Source organism: Cygnus atratus, chromosome 3, assembly GCF_013377495.2.
Source record: "Cygnus atratus isolate AKBS03 ecotype Queensland, Australia chromosome 3, CAtr_DNAZoo_HiC_assembly, whole genome shotgun sequence".
Lineage (NCBI taxonomy): Eukaryota > Metazoa > Chordata > Aves > Anseriformes > Anatidae > Cygnus > Cygnus atratus.
In genome coordinates this window covers 203,792-219,826 of record NC_066364.1, presented here as the reverse complement: position 1 = coordinate 219,826, position 16,035 = coordinate 203,792, and the positions used below count along the sequence as shown (strand labels likewise).

Genomic DNA, 16,035 nt, shown 5'->3' with positions numbered 1-16,035 from the left:
GTGATGCAATCCTGATTCTTTATATTGACAATATCTTCTTTAGATGCTGAATTAAGCAGCCAGTTTTGAAGCAATGTGGTAATATGGAGAGAAAACAGCACATGTGACTGCAGAGACAGATTTTATGCACAACACGTGGTCTGGTGTTTTCCAGATTTTAAGTTCTTTACTCCTCAGTTTGAGTTGCATGTTTGGAAATGTTAACCTTGCTTATGTATTTATTTTGTTTTAAAAGATACAGACTCTTTGTAATCATCTTCCTGGAACACAGATGACACGGTGTATGGGCTGTATGGGCAGGAGCACTGCAAGTCTGAGGGAACAGGCTGTCACTAGGGTCTCATGTGAACAGCAAGGGTGTGAGTGCTCAGGCTATTTACTTCACGTTAGTAGATTCCAGTAGAATCAATTTATTCCTGATCGCTTTTGCACCTTGTGTGTGCCCCAGGAGAGGCTTCCAAACAAACCAGTCACAGGCCAACAGAAAAAGTCTTCAGTGGCCGAGTATTTCTGTTCGCTTGTTTCACTTCTGTTACGCTCTTAAACTTCGTTAGAAATGTTTTCTCCTCTCAGAGGAAGTTCTCTTTATGCGGTCCCAAACCCTCCACCAGCCGGAGTGGGACGAGCCCTCGCGGTGGGGCCGTGCCCGGAGGCCTGAGGGGAGCGCTGCGGGCGGCCGGGCCGGGCCCTGAGGGAGCCGTGCGGCTCTGCCCGGACTGACACCGCCCCCAGCCAATGGCGCGCGGAGCGAGGGCATTACCTCACCGCCGCGTGCTCCCATAGGCTGCTCCCATAGGCTGCTCCCGGCCCCGGCCGCAGCGCCCATAGCCGGCGGCTTCCCGCGGGTTTGCCTCGGGGCGGCTCCGCCCTGTGGGGGGCGGGGTCGGGGTCGGGTGGGTGCGGTCCCGGCAGGAACGTCCCTCTGACAGAGCAGTCGAACATAAGTTGTTAGAGCACTCCCTCTTTGCGCTGGACATCTTCCCAGGCCTCTCGTTACTCATTCCGTCTTCGTGTCGCTACAATGATCTAATCCCATGGCAGGTAACAGCCTTACCCCGCGTCCAGGTTCCCTAGTGCGCTGTGGCTGAGCTGGCACACCAAGCTCACTGCGTGTCCTGAGCAAACCGGCAAGTCGGTGCTGTAGGAAAGCGTTTGTTGTTGGTGTGGTCAGGTTAGCAGGATCGCGTGGTTATTCAGGCATATCTTAGGTACAGTAGCCTACTCTAAACTGTGTCAACTAGTGTAACTTCAAATCTGCTTAAATGTCAAGTGTAGAAAATGGTTGTGTTAATTGATTGTAATTTTTCCTAGAGACAGAGAACTTCTGTAGCATGAAATGTGTAATTGCTGTGAAAGTTTGGAGTAGTCTTTTAAAATTAAACATTACCGTGTAATCTCTAAGGTGCTATTTTAACTAGATAGAGAATGCTTATCTTCCCCAAAGTTCTCTTTCTTCAGGAAAATTTAATGAATAGTGATGTGGTTAAGCTTTGTTATACCTTGAAATAGAAAGATTAGTTCAGTTGGAAGAGGTCTTCAAAGGTCATCCAGTCCAACTGCCTGACCACTTCAAGGCTAACCAAAAGTTAAAGCATGTTAATAAGGACATTATCCAAATGCCTCTTGAACGCTGACGGGCGTGGGGCATCGACCTCCTCCCTTGTAAGCCTGTTCCAGTGTTTCACCATCCTTGTGGTAAAGAATTTTTTCCTAATGTGCAGTCTGAACTTCACGTGGCACAACTTTGTGCCATTCCCTCTTGTCTTGTCATCACTTCTCAGGGAGCAGAGACTGGCACATCCCTCTGCGCTTCCCCTCCTCAGGCAGTTGCAGAGAGCAGTGAGATTGCCTCTCAGCATTCTCTTCTCCAGACTAGACAACCCAAGTGTCCTCAGCCTCTCCTTGTAGGACATGCCTTCCAGCCTAGCTGGTAAAACCAGCTTTGTTGCCCTCCTCTGGATGCTTTCAAGTACCTTAACATACTTTTTATATTGTGGAGCCCAGAACTGCATACAATACTTGAGGTGAGGCTGCACCAACGCTAAATACAGTGGGAGAATCACCTCTTTGGACTGGCTAGCTATGGTTTGTTTAGTGCACCCCAAAATGTGTTTATCCTCTTGGCTGTCAGGGTGCCCTGCTAGCTCATGTTGAGCCTGCTGTCACCAGCATCCCCAAATCCCTTTCTGCTGAGCTGCTCTCCAGCTACTTGTCCCCCAGTCTGTACCTATGTCCAGCATTACTCCATCCCAGCTGCAGCGCCTGGCATTTACCATTGTGGAACTTCGTGTGGTTGCTGATCGCCCAGTGCTCCAGTTTGTCTAGATCCCTCTGCAAGGCCTCTTGTCCCTCCAGGGAGTCAGCTGCACCTCCCAGTGTAGTGTCAGCAGCAAACGTGCTGAGGATGCACTCCACTCCCGCATCCAGATCGTTGATAAAAACGTTGAACAGAACCAGCCCTGGAAATGAGCCTGGGGGAGCGCTGCTGGTGGCCATCTGCTGCCAGTCAGACATAGCCCTGTTCACTACAGCCCTTTGAGCTCTGCTGTTGAGTCGGTTCATCACCCATACCTTAAGGGTGAAATTGCTGTTAGAGATGGTTGGTGGGGAGGGGGTGTGCGGTGATATGGCTCCTCCCGTAGGGTACTTATTTTCCTGTTGGAAATACAGGAAGATACAAGAGAAGTGCTATGACCAATGTCAGCGTTTTCAGGTATTTCTACTGTCCTTAAGTGCTGCGGCGACAAATGACAATCTGCTTTCTCATGCTGCTGCATGCAATGCTATACGTTGCATGCATTGGTCTCCAGGTGTGTTGCAAATTTCATTGCTCTCCTATCTGAGTTGAATCCCTTTCTGCAACTGTAACCATGCTTGTGGTTGCTCTCCAAACACATCGAAAGGTGAAGCTTTAGCCTTTGCAAGTGGTTGAAGATAAGCTCTTAACAGGCGATTACTGTCTCATGGGAGAGAGACATAAAGTACCCACAACTTGGAGTTAGTGGAATCACAGGAGGGGGAGACTGATAGATTCTTCAGGCCCTGGCTCTCCAAGTTTGTGCTTGTCTTGGTTCCTTTTGCCTTTTCAGCCTGACAAAACCCTCTTTTTCTGCTGTCCCTGTGTGACACTACATTTTTCTCTTTCAGTCAGCATGCATAAATAATTTATTTTTCTTAGGTTGTCCAAGTATTTTCAGAATTATCTGCTGCATTTAGACTATGCCTCCTGGGAATAGTATTATAGAGATGGATTGTAGCAATGTACTTGAAGTACATTTTTAGACTCCTGATACTGGTAGGTATTAAACTTGAAATGTTGGTAGGAGCTTAGACTTGGTGCTTACCATCCCTGAGAATTACACAGATCAAACAGAAAAGTGCCCCAGATATAACTGCAGGAAGACTTGTGCTCTGCTGCAGCAGAATCTTACTTTTCAGAATTTTCAGCTTGGTATTGGTGTTGAACTTGGCAAGCCCATCTTATGGGGAGGGACTTGACCATCCAAGTCTGTGAATGGTTCTATAGTTTGTCACTTAATAGATACATATTGACAGATTGACTGATAGATTTAAATAGATTTTAGATTTAGATTTTGACAGATCTATTGATAGATTTCTTTCTATCTGTTTTCTGGGTAGGAAATCACTATGTGATTGACTGAGTCTTGGTACAAGCCAAGACATTTTAATACTTGGTTGACATCAAAAGTCAGTTTTTTTTCTGAAAAAGACGCTTTTGTCAGACTTGTCTGCTAAGGTTAAGAATTTGTGGCTGTTATTGTGAAACTGAGAGGGATTAATCGAGTTGCATTAATTTCCCCTTCGGCATTTAAATGGTTGCGTTTAAAAGCCATGTGTTATTTTACAAGGGTGCTTGTTGCTGTACAGCTTCAAGGTGATGAGAAATGCATATAATAATGAGGCAATTCATTGTAACAGGTAGTAAGTAACCTATTTAATGCTGTTGAATGGATCCGTATCATATTTTGAATGTGGGAGCAAGCAGGTTCCCTTTAAGGTATGTATACGTGTGTGTCTGTAATAGTTATGAGAGAAGATGTCTAGCAGATTCACATCTGCTCAGTCTTCCACTTCTGCAGGCCCCTTGTGAGGTATATTTAATTGTGGTACAGCTTTTGTTGAATGCTGCTTCATTTCTTGATATAGAAGACTTTGAATGAAGCCTGGTATTGAAAGGAAGAAAGAGATAACAGAAGAAAGAGGACTGGTCTCTGCTTGAATATCTTCGCCCTTTTCCTCAAAGATTGTACTTCTTTCCTGCAGATTCTAAAATCCAGTGATAATTTCTGGGGTGTCTGAAAGATGATGTTTGAACTCTGCTAACTATCAGTGACCTCCACTGAGAACGAAATGGCCTTGTGCTTGTCTAATTGTTGTCCCGTGCTTGATGTATTACTGACTTTTCTGCAAACTCAGCTGCTGGACCATGTTTTGTGTTACGCCACTGTTTCAGTGACTTCTGAGATCCATAGGTTCGTTTTTGCCTCATCCCTGAGGCAAATCTCCTGTACATATGTCTGTGCATACAGTGATTGCTATGTTGACTGGTTCTTGTTTTCCTGTCTCTAGTATTTCCTACTGTCAGGTAAGTTAGATGAACTTACTTACCTTCATAACTTCCTTTACTGTGGTGTGCAGGCTAAGATAGGATGAAGAAGTTCCATGTGGACCTGGATATCAGGTCATGTGCAAAACTTGTGTGCCAGTATTTGAGGCAGTGTACGTTGTTCCCGTGGGTATATATGAGTTTAGTGTTTCATTCTTGCTGTTCATTATATCCTGTTGCTGAAAGCTCAGAAAGTTAATACAGGTAGCACCAGTGTCTTTACTACACTGCTGTTAGTTTGCTTCTCCTAATTACAGTCCTTGTTGGTGTTTGGACGGATGGTTCCCAGTTTGGTGGCTGAGAGTTACAGCTGAATTGTAATGCTTGGGCAAGCATACCCTCTTGGTCCATGCTAGCTCTATGAAATAAAGAAGCGGTGATCTATGAGGAGTTGAACCCAGCATGACATGAAATGAGATGCTGAGTCTACTACATCTTTATTTTATCTCCTTTGTCTTTTCATTCCTAGTTGGAGTCTCTACTTTTCTATTTTTAATATGGAGCCAGTTGACGACTTTTCCGTTTGGATTTACATTTCTTTAAGGAGCCAGAATGTGGGATTCTTGGAGAGGAAAAGCCAACAGACTGGGTGTTTGTATTCTGTGATGCTTGAGTCTGATTTCTCATCTGCTGTTGTGACAGAAAAGAAGCTTACTGAGGTAGTAAAATATAAGCATCAGTCCTTTTTCTATCATACATCTGAGTTTCTTTATGTGGGAAAATGAAGTGCTATTCTGTGGAAAGGTAGCATTTGAGATGCTCTGAGCTTCGGGTTGTGCTGCTGGAGAGTGGAAGGGTAGCAGAGACTTAAAGCAAACTAGTACGAGGAGGGCTGCCAACTTCTTGACAGGCTTTGGCAATGTGCCTGTATTTTTAGCTGATGGAGAGGACTAATGCCATGATATAGTTCGTATGATTTTACTTCACTGTTGGGAACATACTCAGAAGAGGGAATATGTGCACCCTTTTAACTTTTTTATTGGCTCATTTGGGGCTTCATGGAAGGAACAAACACTTGATATGTGCTTGAATGAGATGAGGGGCACTGCAGAGTGTGGAGGGAATTGAGCCTTTGTCTTGGGCCTGTTGTCTACAGACCCATTGTGTTCTTGCTTACTAACTGCAACAGACAGCTGGTAGCTTTCTTAGTGCCTCATCAGCCAGCACCACTTCTCAGTCTTTATGCTGCCTCAGTGGGAGAGCAGGCACAGCTACAGCAGCTGTCTGCTTTTCTAACTTTCCTGGGTGGTTAGAAGTGCTATTTACAGTCCAGCTGTCTGTGACTAAGGCATAGGGTTTGCTTTGCATTCTTAGAGAGCAATTCTGTAGAGGGAAAAAAACGTGTTCCATGTAGTTTACCAGCAGCACCAGTCTTCCTGTTGTCAGTTCTTTGTGCTTGCACATAGAGAATAGGGAGCATGCTTGCACAGAAGGTAGTATTAAAAAATTAATAAAAAGAACACAAGTGGTGGTGATCAGGCACAGGACTTGGCTAGTGATTAATCTTGAACCCTCTCTTTCCACATTTTTGGCCCTTCCCTCAAACATTTCAGGTTCAAGCTGGATATCAGGAAAAGGTTTTTCACCAAGAGGGCGGTCAGGTGCTGGAACAGGCTCCCCAGGGATGTGGTCACAGCACTGAGCCTGCCAGAGTTAAAGAAACCTTTGGACAACACTCTGACGCATGATCTGATTTATTTTTATTTTTTGTGGGGTCCCAGGAGTTGGACTCGATGGTCCTTGTGGGTCCTTTCCAACTCGGATATTCTATGGTCTCCTAAGTACTGTACCAAATTCCTCCTGTTAGATCCCAAATTGCCCATCCCTGACATTCCAAGTACTGAGTTCCTCTACACAGCATCTCCACTTGGTTTACATAATATTGCTGAAGCTGTTTCTCCTGTTGAATTGCTCAGGTAGATTTTCCTTAGTGGGGTGACAACTTAATCACTCACCTTTGTGGCTTTGGGAGTCCTTGGGTTCAGTGTTCAATCCATCATTGATTAGGCTGCCTGAGTTCCCCACTCTGTTGCGGGTCTTCAGATTACTGGTGTGGTTCTTACTTCTCCTTTGAATAGCCCTTACCCAGATACTTTTCCACAGCAGTTTGCTGAAACTTGGAGTTTATACCTCCCAAATTCTGAATTTGTGGTTGCCAAATTATGTTCTCCAGGGAGTAGCTATAGGCCCTTCTGTTATGCTTTTAAAATGATAATTGTAGCTTGTAATTACATCTCTGTGGCGCAATCTTAGAGTGAAATCACACAGTTTGTCTGACAACACTGTTCTCTGTGGTTGTAGTTCTGAATTCTGCTCAGGGCTTAGAGCGACCAGATATTGTTGGTACCTGTATTGTTAGCATGAATGCCTCCCTCCCTCCCTTCCTTCCTTTCTTTTCCTCTGGGAGCATTGCATTACCCAACTCAAGCAGTGGGGAAAGCTGCAGCAAAGAAAATGTCAAACAAGCTTCTGAATATGTAGAGAATGGAGTAAGTCAACTGAAACTACAGATTTACGGGACTTACCTTTTTGCTTCTGTGGTTAGTGTACAGTCATGTGAGCTGACTCGATGTTGTAGAGATTTGTGAAGACGCAGCAGTCCCTTCTTTTTAGACTGGATGCTCTGCTGCAGAAGAGTGGACTACACAAGTAAGAATTAAAATAGTTTCAGTCGGAAGAGTTATACAAAGATCATCAGGTTCAACTGTCAGATTACTTCAGGGCTGATTACTTTGGCTGATTACAGATTACTTTGGGCTGACCCAAAGTTAAAACATACCATTAAGAGCAATATGCAAATGTCTCTTAACCATGGACAGGCATGGGGCACAGCCACCTCTCTGGGAAGTTTGCTCCGGTGTCTAACTACTCCCTTGGTAACGAAGTTTTTGTAATGCCTGCTCTGAACCTCCTCCGATGTAGCTTTGAGCCATTCCCATGTGTCCTATCATTAGATACCAGGGAGGAACGATGAGCACCTCCTGTTCCACTTCCGCTCCTCAGGAAGTTGTAGAGAGCAATGAGAGATCGCCCTCAACCTCCCTTTCTCGAAGCATAACAAACCGAGTGTTCTCAGGCTCTCCTTATAGGACGTGCCTTTCAGCCCTTTTACCAGCTTTGTTGCCCTCCTCTGGACACATTCAAGTATCTTAATATCCTTTTTATATTGTGTGCCCAGAACTGCACACAGTATTCAAGGTGAGACGTCACTAATGCTAAATACACTGGGAGAATCACCTCTTTTGACAAGCTGGTTATTGTGTGCTTAGTGCACCCCAGAATACGGTTTTCCCTTTTGGCTGCCAGGGTGCACTCCTGGCTCATATTGAGCCTGCTGTCAACCAGCACCGCTTTCCAGCTGCTCATCTCCCCGTCTGTACTTACATCCAGTATCATTCCATCCCAAGTGCAGAACTCAGTATTTGTTCTTGTTAATTTCATGCTGTTGCTCCAATTTACCTAGATCCCTCTGCAAGGCCTCTCTTCCCTCGAGAGTCAACAGAACCTCATGGTGTAGTATTGTCAGTGTGCCACCAGCTGGCTCACGGCTAACCTGTTGTCCGCCAGGACCCCCAGGTCCTCCTCCACAGAGCTCCTCTCCTGCAGGTCGTCCCCCAGCCTGTACTGATATGTGCAGTTGTTCCTTCCCAGGTGCAGGACTCTACACTTGCTCTTGTTAAACTTCACTTGGTTTCTTCCTGCCCAGCTCTCCAGCCTGTCCAGGTCTCGCTGAATGGCAGCACAGCCTTCTGGCGTGTCAGCCACTCCTCCCAGCTTTGTGTCATCGGCGTACTTGCTGAGGGCAGACACTATTCCCTCATCAAGGTCGTCGATGAAGATGTTGAACAGGACTGGACCCAGCACCGACCCCTGGAGAACGCCGCTAGTCACAGCGGCCTCTGCACCACCGATCACCACCCTCTGAGCTCAGCCAGTTCTCAACCCACCTAACTGTCCACTCATCTATCCCACGCTTTCTCAGCTTCGCTAGCAGGATGCCGTGGGAGACAGTATCAAAAGCCTTGCTAAAGTCAAGGTAGATGACATCCACTGCTTTTCCCCCATCTACCCAGCTGGTGATGCCATCATAGAAGGCTACGAGGTTGGTTGAACACAACTTCCCCTTGGTGAACCCATGCTGACTACTCCTCATAACCTTCTTCTCTTCCAATTGCTTGGAGATGGCATCCAGAACAAGCTGTTCCAACACCTTTCCAGGGGCGGAGGTGAGACTGACTGGTCTGTAGTTGCCCGGATCCTTCTTCTTGCCCTTCTTGAAGGCCGGAGTGACATTGGCTATCCTCCAGTCCTCAGGCACCTCTCCTGTTCTCCAGGACCTTTCAAAGATGATAGATCAAAAGACCACTGAAAATTAAACAAGTTAAAATAGTCCCAAGTTACTTGACAAGTCATGCAGGAAGTTACGGTAAAGCAAGGACTAAACTGCAACATTGCTTCTAATTGTGACATGTTAAGCTTGCAGCTTTCCATCAATCACTGATAGCTGCTTGGAGGCAATAGCTGTCCGTAACTGTCAGGAAGGTACAGGACAAATGCCAGAACATGCTTTTGTGAGGACTTAGGATTCTATTTTGCTGAGCATGGAGAGTGATGTATAGCAGTGATTTGGCAACCAGAGTGAAGGAGGAATTTGCTTTAGCCTTTTCAGTTGTCTGTCTGTATTTTTTCCCCCTCTTACTCTTCTGTCCTTCTTATTCTACTGTCGAATCTCCTCTTGAATTAAGAATTACCGTCAGTGTTGTCATATGGATTTGGTGTCTTGAGTCATGTTTGATGCTCTAGAATATGCCTATGAGTCATGGAAATTATTTATATTTGGTAAGCTTGCCCAGAAATAGGAGAAGTTATGATAAATAATAAATCCATATCTGCTGGCTGTATTATCAAGGCAGATTTCAAGTACTTGTCAATACTTGAGGGCTTCAGTAACCCAGTAAGGTCAGAAGCTCTTTGAGTAGACAGCAAGTATGATGAAAGAAGAGAATATAGAGGAATGCATGGGCATTGAGTGTGGATAGTCGTGGCTGTATCTTGTCCCTACAATACTAACACTTATATGCTTTCTGTTGGCTGGGGTCTTATTTAAACTTCTCTGAAGTTAAAGCCTTTGGGCACTCAACTTTATTAATTGTACTAGGAATTCTTGTACTACATCATGCCTGAGAGATTTCTCATACTGAAAATTGAAGGAATGAATGTTATATCCTTAATAGTCTTCAGTCTTACAGCCTTTAACGATGGAACATAACAGGCCTGACCTACTATTCTGATGTCAATATCAGTGTGTATGTAGAGAAAATCACTTTCTTATGATAAATATGATGAGTATCTCCTTGAATAAAATGTTAGAACTTTCACCCCTCAGTTATACAGGAGGCAAAGGGTAGGAGGGGAATAGGGTCATTCATGTTAAACTGCTTGTCTCCTGTGTTTGTTTTCAACAGTTAACTTTCCATAGCTCAGGTTGTCTTTATGTAATTATGGTCTGTGTTTTTTATTCCTATCTGTGTCATACAAGTGCATCACAATTGCTATCACAATAATTTACAGCTCAGTTTACTGAGCAATCTGTGTCACTCTAACTACACTGTTCTTGTAGTCATTTATCACACCAGTAAGTCATCTGCAATTTGAGAAAATTGAATATCATTAGGTCTGTTATGATTCCTTTGGAAGATCTCCAAAAAACCCAACCTAAATTGATTGGCGGTCTGTATAAATTATCAAGCTACTGATGAAGTATCCAGTGAGCAGATGTGTATAATGCAAACTTTTAAAGTTGGTGTTGTACACTAGTGAAATTAATACCTTAATGGACTCTTTTTTTCCATGCACAATTCTTATGTGTACATGTTTTGTTGGTGTGTTAGTCCTTCTGATCACACATTGTATTTAGAGCTCAGGTTTAGCTTATTGTTAGTATGACCAACAAGTTATTTTTGGTTCCCCCGTCCTCCATCAGAATTTCTTTATAAAAAAAAAAAAAGCCTTACATTTTTGTGTATCAATGTGATCAGCTGGGTGCACTGAGTCTGTACCCAGTCTACTGAAGTTGAAAGTACTGTTCATTGGAAACTTGTTTCCTTTTTATATTAGTATTTTGTTATCAGTAGTCATTTCCTGTAGTATAGTGCTTTATTCATGTAAGTTTTGTGGATGGCAGAACACTTGCATCAATTCATCATTAATGTAATACTGTAGCTGAAACTGAGTACCTTTGGTCGTGTGAAAGCAGCTGCCAAGAGGAAAGAAATTTTTGAGGAAGCCCTTGTGTATGGTGAGAATTTTTCAGCGAATGTGGGATGCTGATGGGGTGAAGGAAGTGAAGGAAGAAAGGGTGAGACAATATTAATAGGAAAATCTGTGAGATGGCCAAAGCTTCAAGGAGGTAATATATGTAGAAGGTCAGTCTGGAATGCTAGGCAAATCTCTGTATTGACATTTACTTCAAAGGGAGAATTGGATCAGTTGAAAGTGAAGCTATTCTAGGTATGTGGCCAGCTGATGGAAAATTGGATTTTTTTTTTTTTTGTGGTAAAATGAAATACAGAAATAAAACATAAATTAACATATTATAGCCAAAAGGAGACTTTCACCAGACTGGCTGCGTATGAGGCCTAGATCATGCTTATCTTTGGGTATGTCCCATTCCTGAAGTGCCCGTGGACAATCCTGTCCTGGAATGCTCATTTAGTTAAAAGCTGATGAACAACATTCATAATACTGAAATAAAGGGTGCATAGTAATGATCTGGTCTTGCTAGCTTAGATCTCATACCTGTTTCTATCCTTCCCATACAGGTGAATCAACGCAATGTCCCGGGGATTGATAGTGCCTACCTGGCCATGGATACAGAGGAAGGTGTGGAAGTGGTTTGGAATGAAGTTCAGTTTTCTGAGCGGAAGAACTTTAAGCTTCAGGAGGTATGTTGACATGTTTCCCAACGAGATGTGGGAAACACCACAGAATCATTAAGGTTGGAAGCGACCTCTGGAGTTCATCTGGTCTAACCTCCCCTGTTCAAACAGGGGTGCTTAGAGCAGGTTACCCAGGGCCATGTCCATATGGCTTTTGAAGATTTCCAAGGAGGGAAACTCAACTACCTTTCTTGTCAACCTATTCCAGTGCTCTATCACCTCTACAGTAAAAACACATTGCACCAGGGTGACAGGCCTTTAGGCTGTAATTATAGATACTGATTCATGTGGGTTATTGGCTGGGTCTATAACTCTTCCCTACTTTCTTAAACATAGCAAAAATGAAGCCTGATTTCTGCAGAAAATGTGACTGAAAACTGTTGCTGTACTATGTCTAGAGGCTTTTGTGTTGGTTGAGTCTTGGTGGTCAAACAATGCAGTATAAGATGAAATCAGATGCTGATTTTTCTTGGCATAGGAGCTTGAAGTGTATTGTGTTGTTTAAGGGGACCCAGACCTCAGAAGCAAGTAAAGTGTGGGCTGATGTGGTCTTTGATGTAACATGGCTTTGACTTTCTGATGTTGTAGGAGAAAGTTAAAGCAGTGTTTGACAACTTAATTCAACTGGAACATCTGAACATTGTAAAGTTTCACAAATACTGGGCTGATGTGAAGGAGAATAAGGCCAGGGTAAGTAAAGCAAGCAGTCTGTTGGGTTTTCTCGCTGTATATCCTGTGGGTAATTAGTGAAGCAGAAGGTAATATTTCATACTGTCCCACAGGTGATCTTCATCACTGAATATATGTCCTCAGGGAGCCTGAAACAGTTCCTGAAGAAGACAAAGAAAAACCACAAAACTATGAATGAAAAGGTAACTCTTTTTTCCTATGTGCCTATTTTCACTTAGCGTCTTCAGCCTCTGGAAAGGTCTCTCAGCAGAGGATCCTAATGAGAAGAAAAGGTGGTGATAATGTGTCTGAAATTTTTTCTTGTTACTGTAAGCCAGTTTAGTTGCAGGTTTTCTGAGATACTTGTTCTGTGTTGCTTTCTTTGTTTCCTGTAGTTCTGCAGCTTCATATGTATGTTGTGATAGCTTCTCCTGTTCTGTGTATGCATGCAGGAAAGAGGGAAGGGTTCTATGCATAAGAGGAGTTAGGAGGGAGGAGGCATGATTTGTGACCCCTGTCAAAAATGTAAAAACTAAACAGAGCACAAGAGTACTGATTCATAAAGTTCTTACTTCTTGCACACCTGTACTGGATATAAGCTAAGATACACTGGTTCCGTCATTTGAATGAGCTTTGAATCACATAAGTATGGATTAGTTCCTCTTCCTTGAATGATTTTTATCCTTTTTGCTCCTGTGTCTATAGGCCTGGAAGCGATGGTGTACCCAGATCCTCTCTGCTCTCAGGTATGTAAGTTACTGATCTTGAGATCTAGTCATTTGTTTAAGCATAGCATTTCTTGTGCTAGAATAGTAAAAGCTGTCTGTATACATGCTGCTAAATGTTAGCAAACTTCATGGAACAGAGCTTGGAGAGCACTTTCAGTCATCCAGCCTGAATCTTATCCCAGTTGTAGTCTGTAGAGTGTCAGCTGCACTTCATACAACAATCCCAGACTCTTCAGTTAAATAATACTGAAGCCTCTACGATAAAGAAACTGGTGCAATGTAGGGTTTGGATCCCAATGGTTGTGACCGGTATGATAGTGACTGTACAGGATAAGCTTCAGGGAGCTTTCCCATGTATCCAGATCCAGCTTTATAACCTGGCTCTAACCATGGCCAAGAGGATGTTGCAAAGAAGTCTCAAAGACATCAAATTCCATATGACTGGAACATGGAAAATTTTTCTTAATCTTGGTAGGCTGCAGCCTTGTAGCATGTGATGTATTCATAATTATTGTGGTGATATTAATAGGAGTATATATGAATTTGTACGTTTCTTGATGATGCAGATCATCTGCAGCCTTCTTAGCACAATCCAGTTGAACAGAATCTGGAGTTCTTTTGTTTTTGTCTTAAAGACACTTCCCTACCTGAGCCAGAGATGGTGTGGCTAATAACAGCCTTGGAAAAACAATAACCTAGATGTCAGAGCAAGACTTGCACTCCATAGAGAAAATTCTGTTGCCATTTAGCTAAGTATAGCTGCTGAGGGATATCTGGTGTTCTAATAAGCTTTTGAGAGCTGACAGTCTTTATTTGTGCTGGCTGCTAAAATAAAAGAAAGCAGAGTGAAATGCAAAACCAACCTCAAACTGTACCTGGGGCCCCAACACTGAAAAGTTTTAATTGTGCATGCTAGAAAACATGACCGATCATGTTTGTGCACTACTGAACACCGTTTTTGATATCCTATGATTAGGGACAGAATAAGGTTCTGTTCTTTTGGTATTTTAATACCTGTTATAATAATAAATAAATTTAATAATAAAAAAAATAACCTGTTTAACTCCCATCTAGCAGTATTGAGGTGTATGATGCAGATCTGGTACCCTGGGTTTTGTAAGAACTGGTCAGAATGGTCAGAAGAAGCTTTCTTTCCTTTCCCTCTGCCAATTCTGGAGGTTGTTAGTAAGAGACAATTGCTTAATTTTCATTATTCTATACTAGGCTAGAGGTTGATGTACAGTCACTGAATTTGTACCTCCCTGCTATTGTAAATCCCTGGAATGCACTCTTTGCCCTCTTGTTCTCTTCTCATGATGATGTTCTGATGTATCTCAGGGAAGGGATGAAGGGAGGGATTCCTGCTTCAGCCTGGGGTAGTCCCCTGACCAGTGCTCTGTTCTGAATCTCTAGCTACCTCCACTCCTGTGATCCTCCAATCATCCATGGCAATCTGACCTGCGATACCATCTTTATTCAGCACAACGGATTGATCAAAATTGGGTCAGGTAAGGCTTACTGGAGGTGTCCCTTCCTCTTTGAGGCAAACTGCTCAACTAGAACAGGACATCTAATCCTTTCGAGGCTATCTGGCATAGTAGGCATGTATGCATATGCTCCTCCACCTCTGCATCATTTGGGCCAGAGATTGGCAATAGAATACACTCCTGGACTGCCTTTAGGCACAGGAAGGACTGTTACTGAATACTGTTTTCCATGTCAGCCCATACCTTTTTGATCTCAGGGGACTGACCAGAGAAAAGGTGCTGCAACTTTCAAGTTTTGCATGCACGTTATCCTTCTTATCCTTGGATTCATGGATGCTCTGCCCTTTTTTTTTTCCTTATTCCCCCATCCCCCCTCCCCCCCAATGTTAATACACATGAAGTTTGCCTGTCAGTGTTGTGAAGCTTTGAGAGCTGTCTGGAGAGCTGTGTCCACTGAGGCCACATGAGTGTTTCTTTTACCAACAAGTGTATGAAGGTTATAGACTCTGGCTTCAGCAAGCCACTAGTCTTGGCATCCTCATCTAGCATCACTCATTTTAGCTTGGACTTCAGGATGCTAGCTTCTGTTGTGCCTGTTTAGCAAAGACATGCCCTGTTCAGGCAGCTGCTTGTGCTGAAATGCTTTATTTCAGAAGTAGGAAGTATTTTTTTCTAGAGATGCAGTGCCTCCTTGCTTAGTCTGTTTTATTTTTTTTCCTCATCTGTTGCTGTTATATCTTTAGGAATGTTTGCAGTTCTGGATGCATTCTCTGGTACCTTGATGTACCCTTTCAAGTGACAGCTACCAGTTGTCCAGCTCTACTGCAAGTATCCTCAAAGCTGAGGAGTGTGCACTGGCCATCCTGTAGGATTTCATCTGTGTGAATTCTTGGTTTTAATGTAGACAGGGTACAGGAAATAATGCTCTGCTTCACCTGTCATTTAAAAGTAGTCTCTCTTCATAAACTGTGGAACTCTGTAGTTTTTCTTTCAATCAAAAGACTCTTACTCTGTCTTGTGCCGGAGTTGGGGTCTCTGTTCTCTATAACAACCTTCTGATATATGCTTGTATCCAGGGAGTGTGGGTCATGGCAGAAGGATTAATCACCTGCCTGTAAACTTGATGACATCTTGTTCTTCATACAGGCTGATGATATCACAGGGTTCACTTGATCATTTTTTTTTCCAAAGTTGTCCAGGTGGGAGGAGTTTTCAAGAGTTGCACGTTATCTGATACCTGTCTGCTGGCAGACATAGCTGGTTCCCTGGCATCCAATTCAGGTCATTTATGGGAAGTCTGTTGTAGGCTCTACTCAAGAAGTACATAAGAGATCCTTCCCTTTCTAGTTGAGTTTAAAAGTATTATACAGCTGGAATCTTTCTGACTGATAGCCGACGCTTTATAAAAGTAAACCGCTTCAAGCTGGTATCTAGGGCCGTGGCTTTTTACCAGAGAGTAGTTCTGCAGATCAGCAAACATGGCATTCTCACGAGCATTCAGACTCTCAGTGGTGCCATTAAGAGACTGTCTAGAAAGGTGGTTCATTGAGTGTGGATTGCAGACAGTTGCCTCATCCGTTACATGT

The 16,035-nt window shown here is 43.4% G+C and overlaps 1 protein-coding gene across 1 annotated transcript in view; it reads left to right on the top strand.

Moving 5' to 3' along the window:
• The window catches only part of NRBP1 (nuclear receptor binding protein 1), a 40,409-nt gene that overhangs the window by 3,122 nt on the left and 21,252 nt on the right, over window positions 1-16,035 (top strand). The window contains exons 3-7 of the mRNA XM_035568253.1: window positions 11,449-11,571; window positions 12,154-12,255; window positions 12,348-12,437; window positions 12,940-12,980; window positions 14,376-14,470. Coding sequence (XP_035424146.1) covers window positions 11,449-11,571; window positions 12,154-12,255; window positions 12,348-12,437; window positions 12,940-12,980; window positions 14,376-14,470 — 451 coding nt within the window. The remainder of the gene's footprint in view (window positions 1-11,448; window positions 11,572-12,153; window positions 12,256-12,347; window positions 12,438-12,939; window positions 12,981-14,375; window positions 14,471-16,035) is intronic.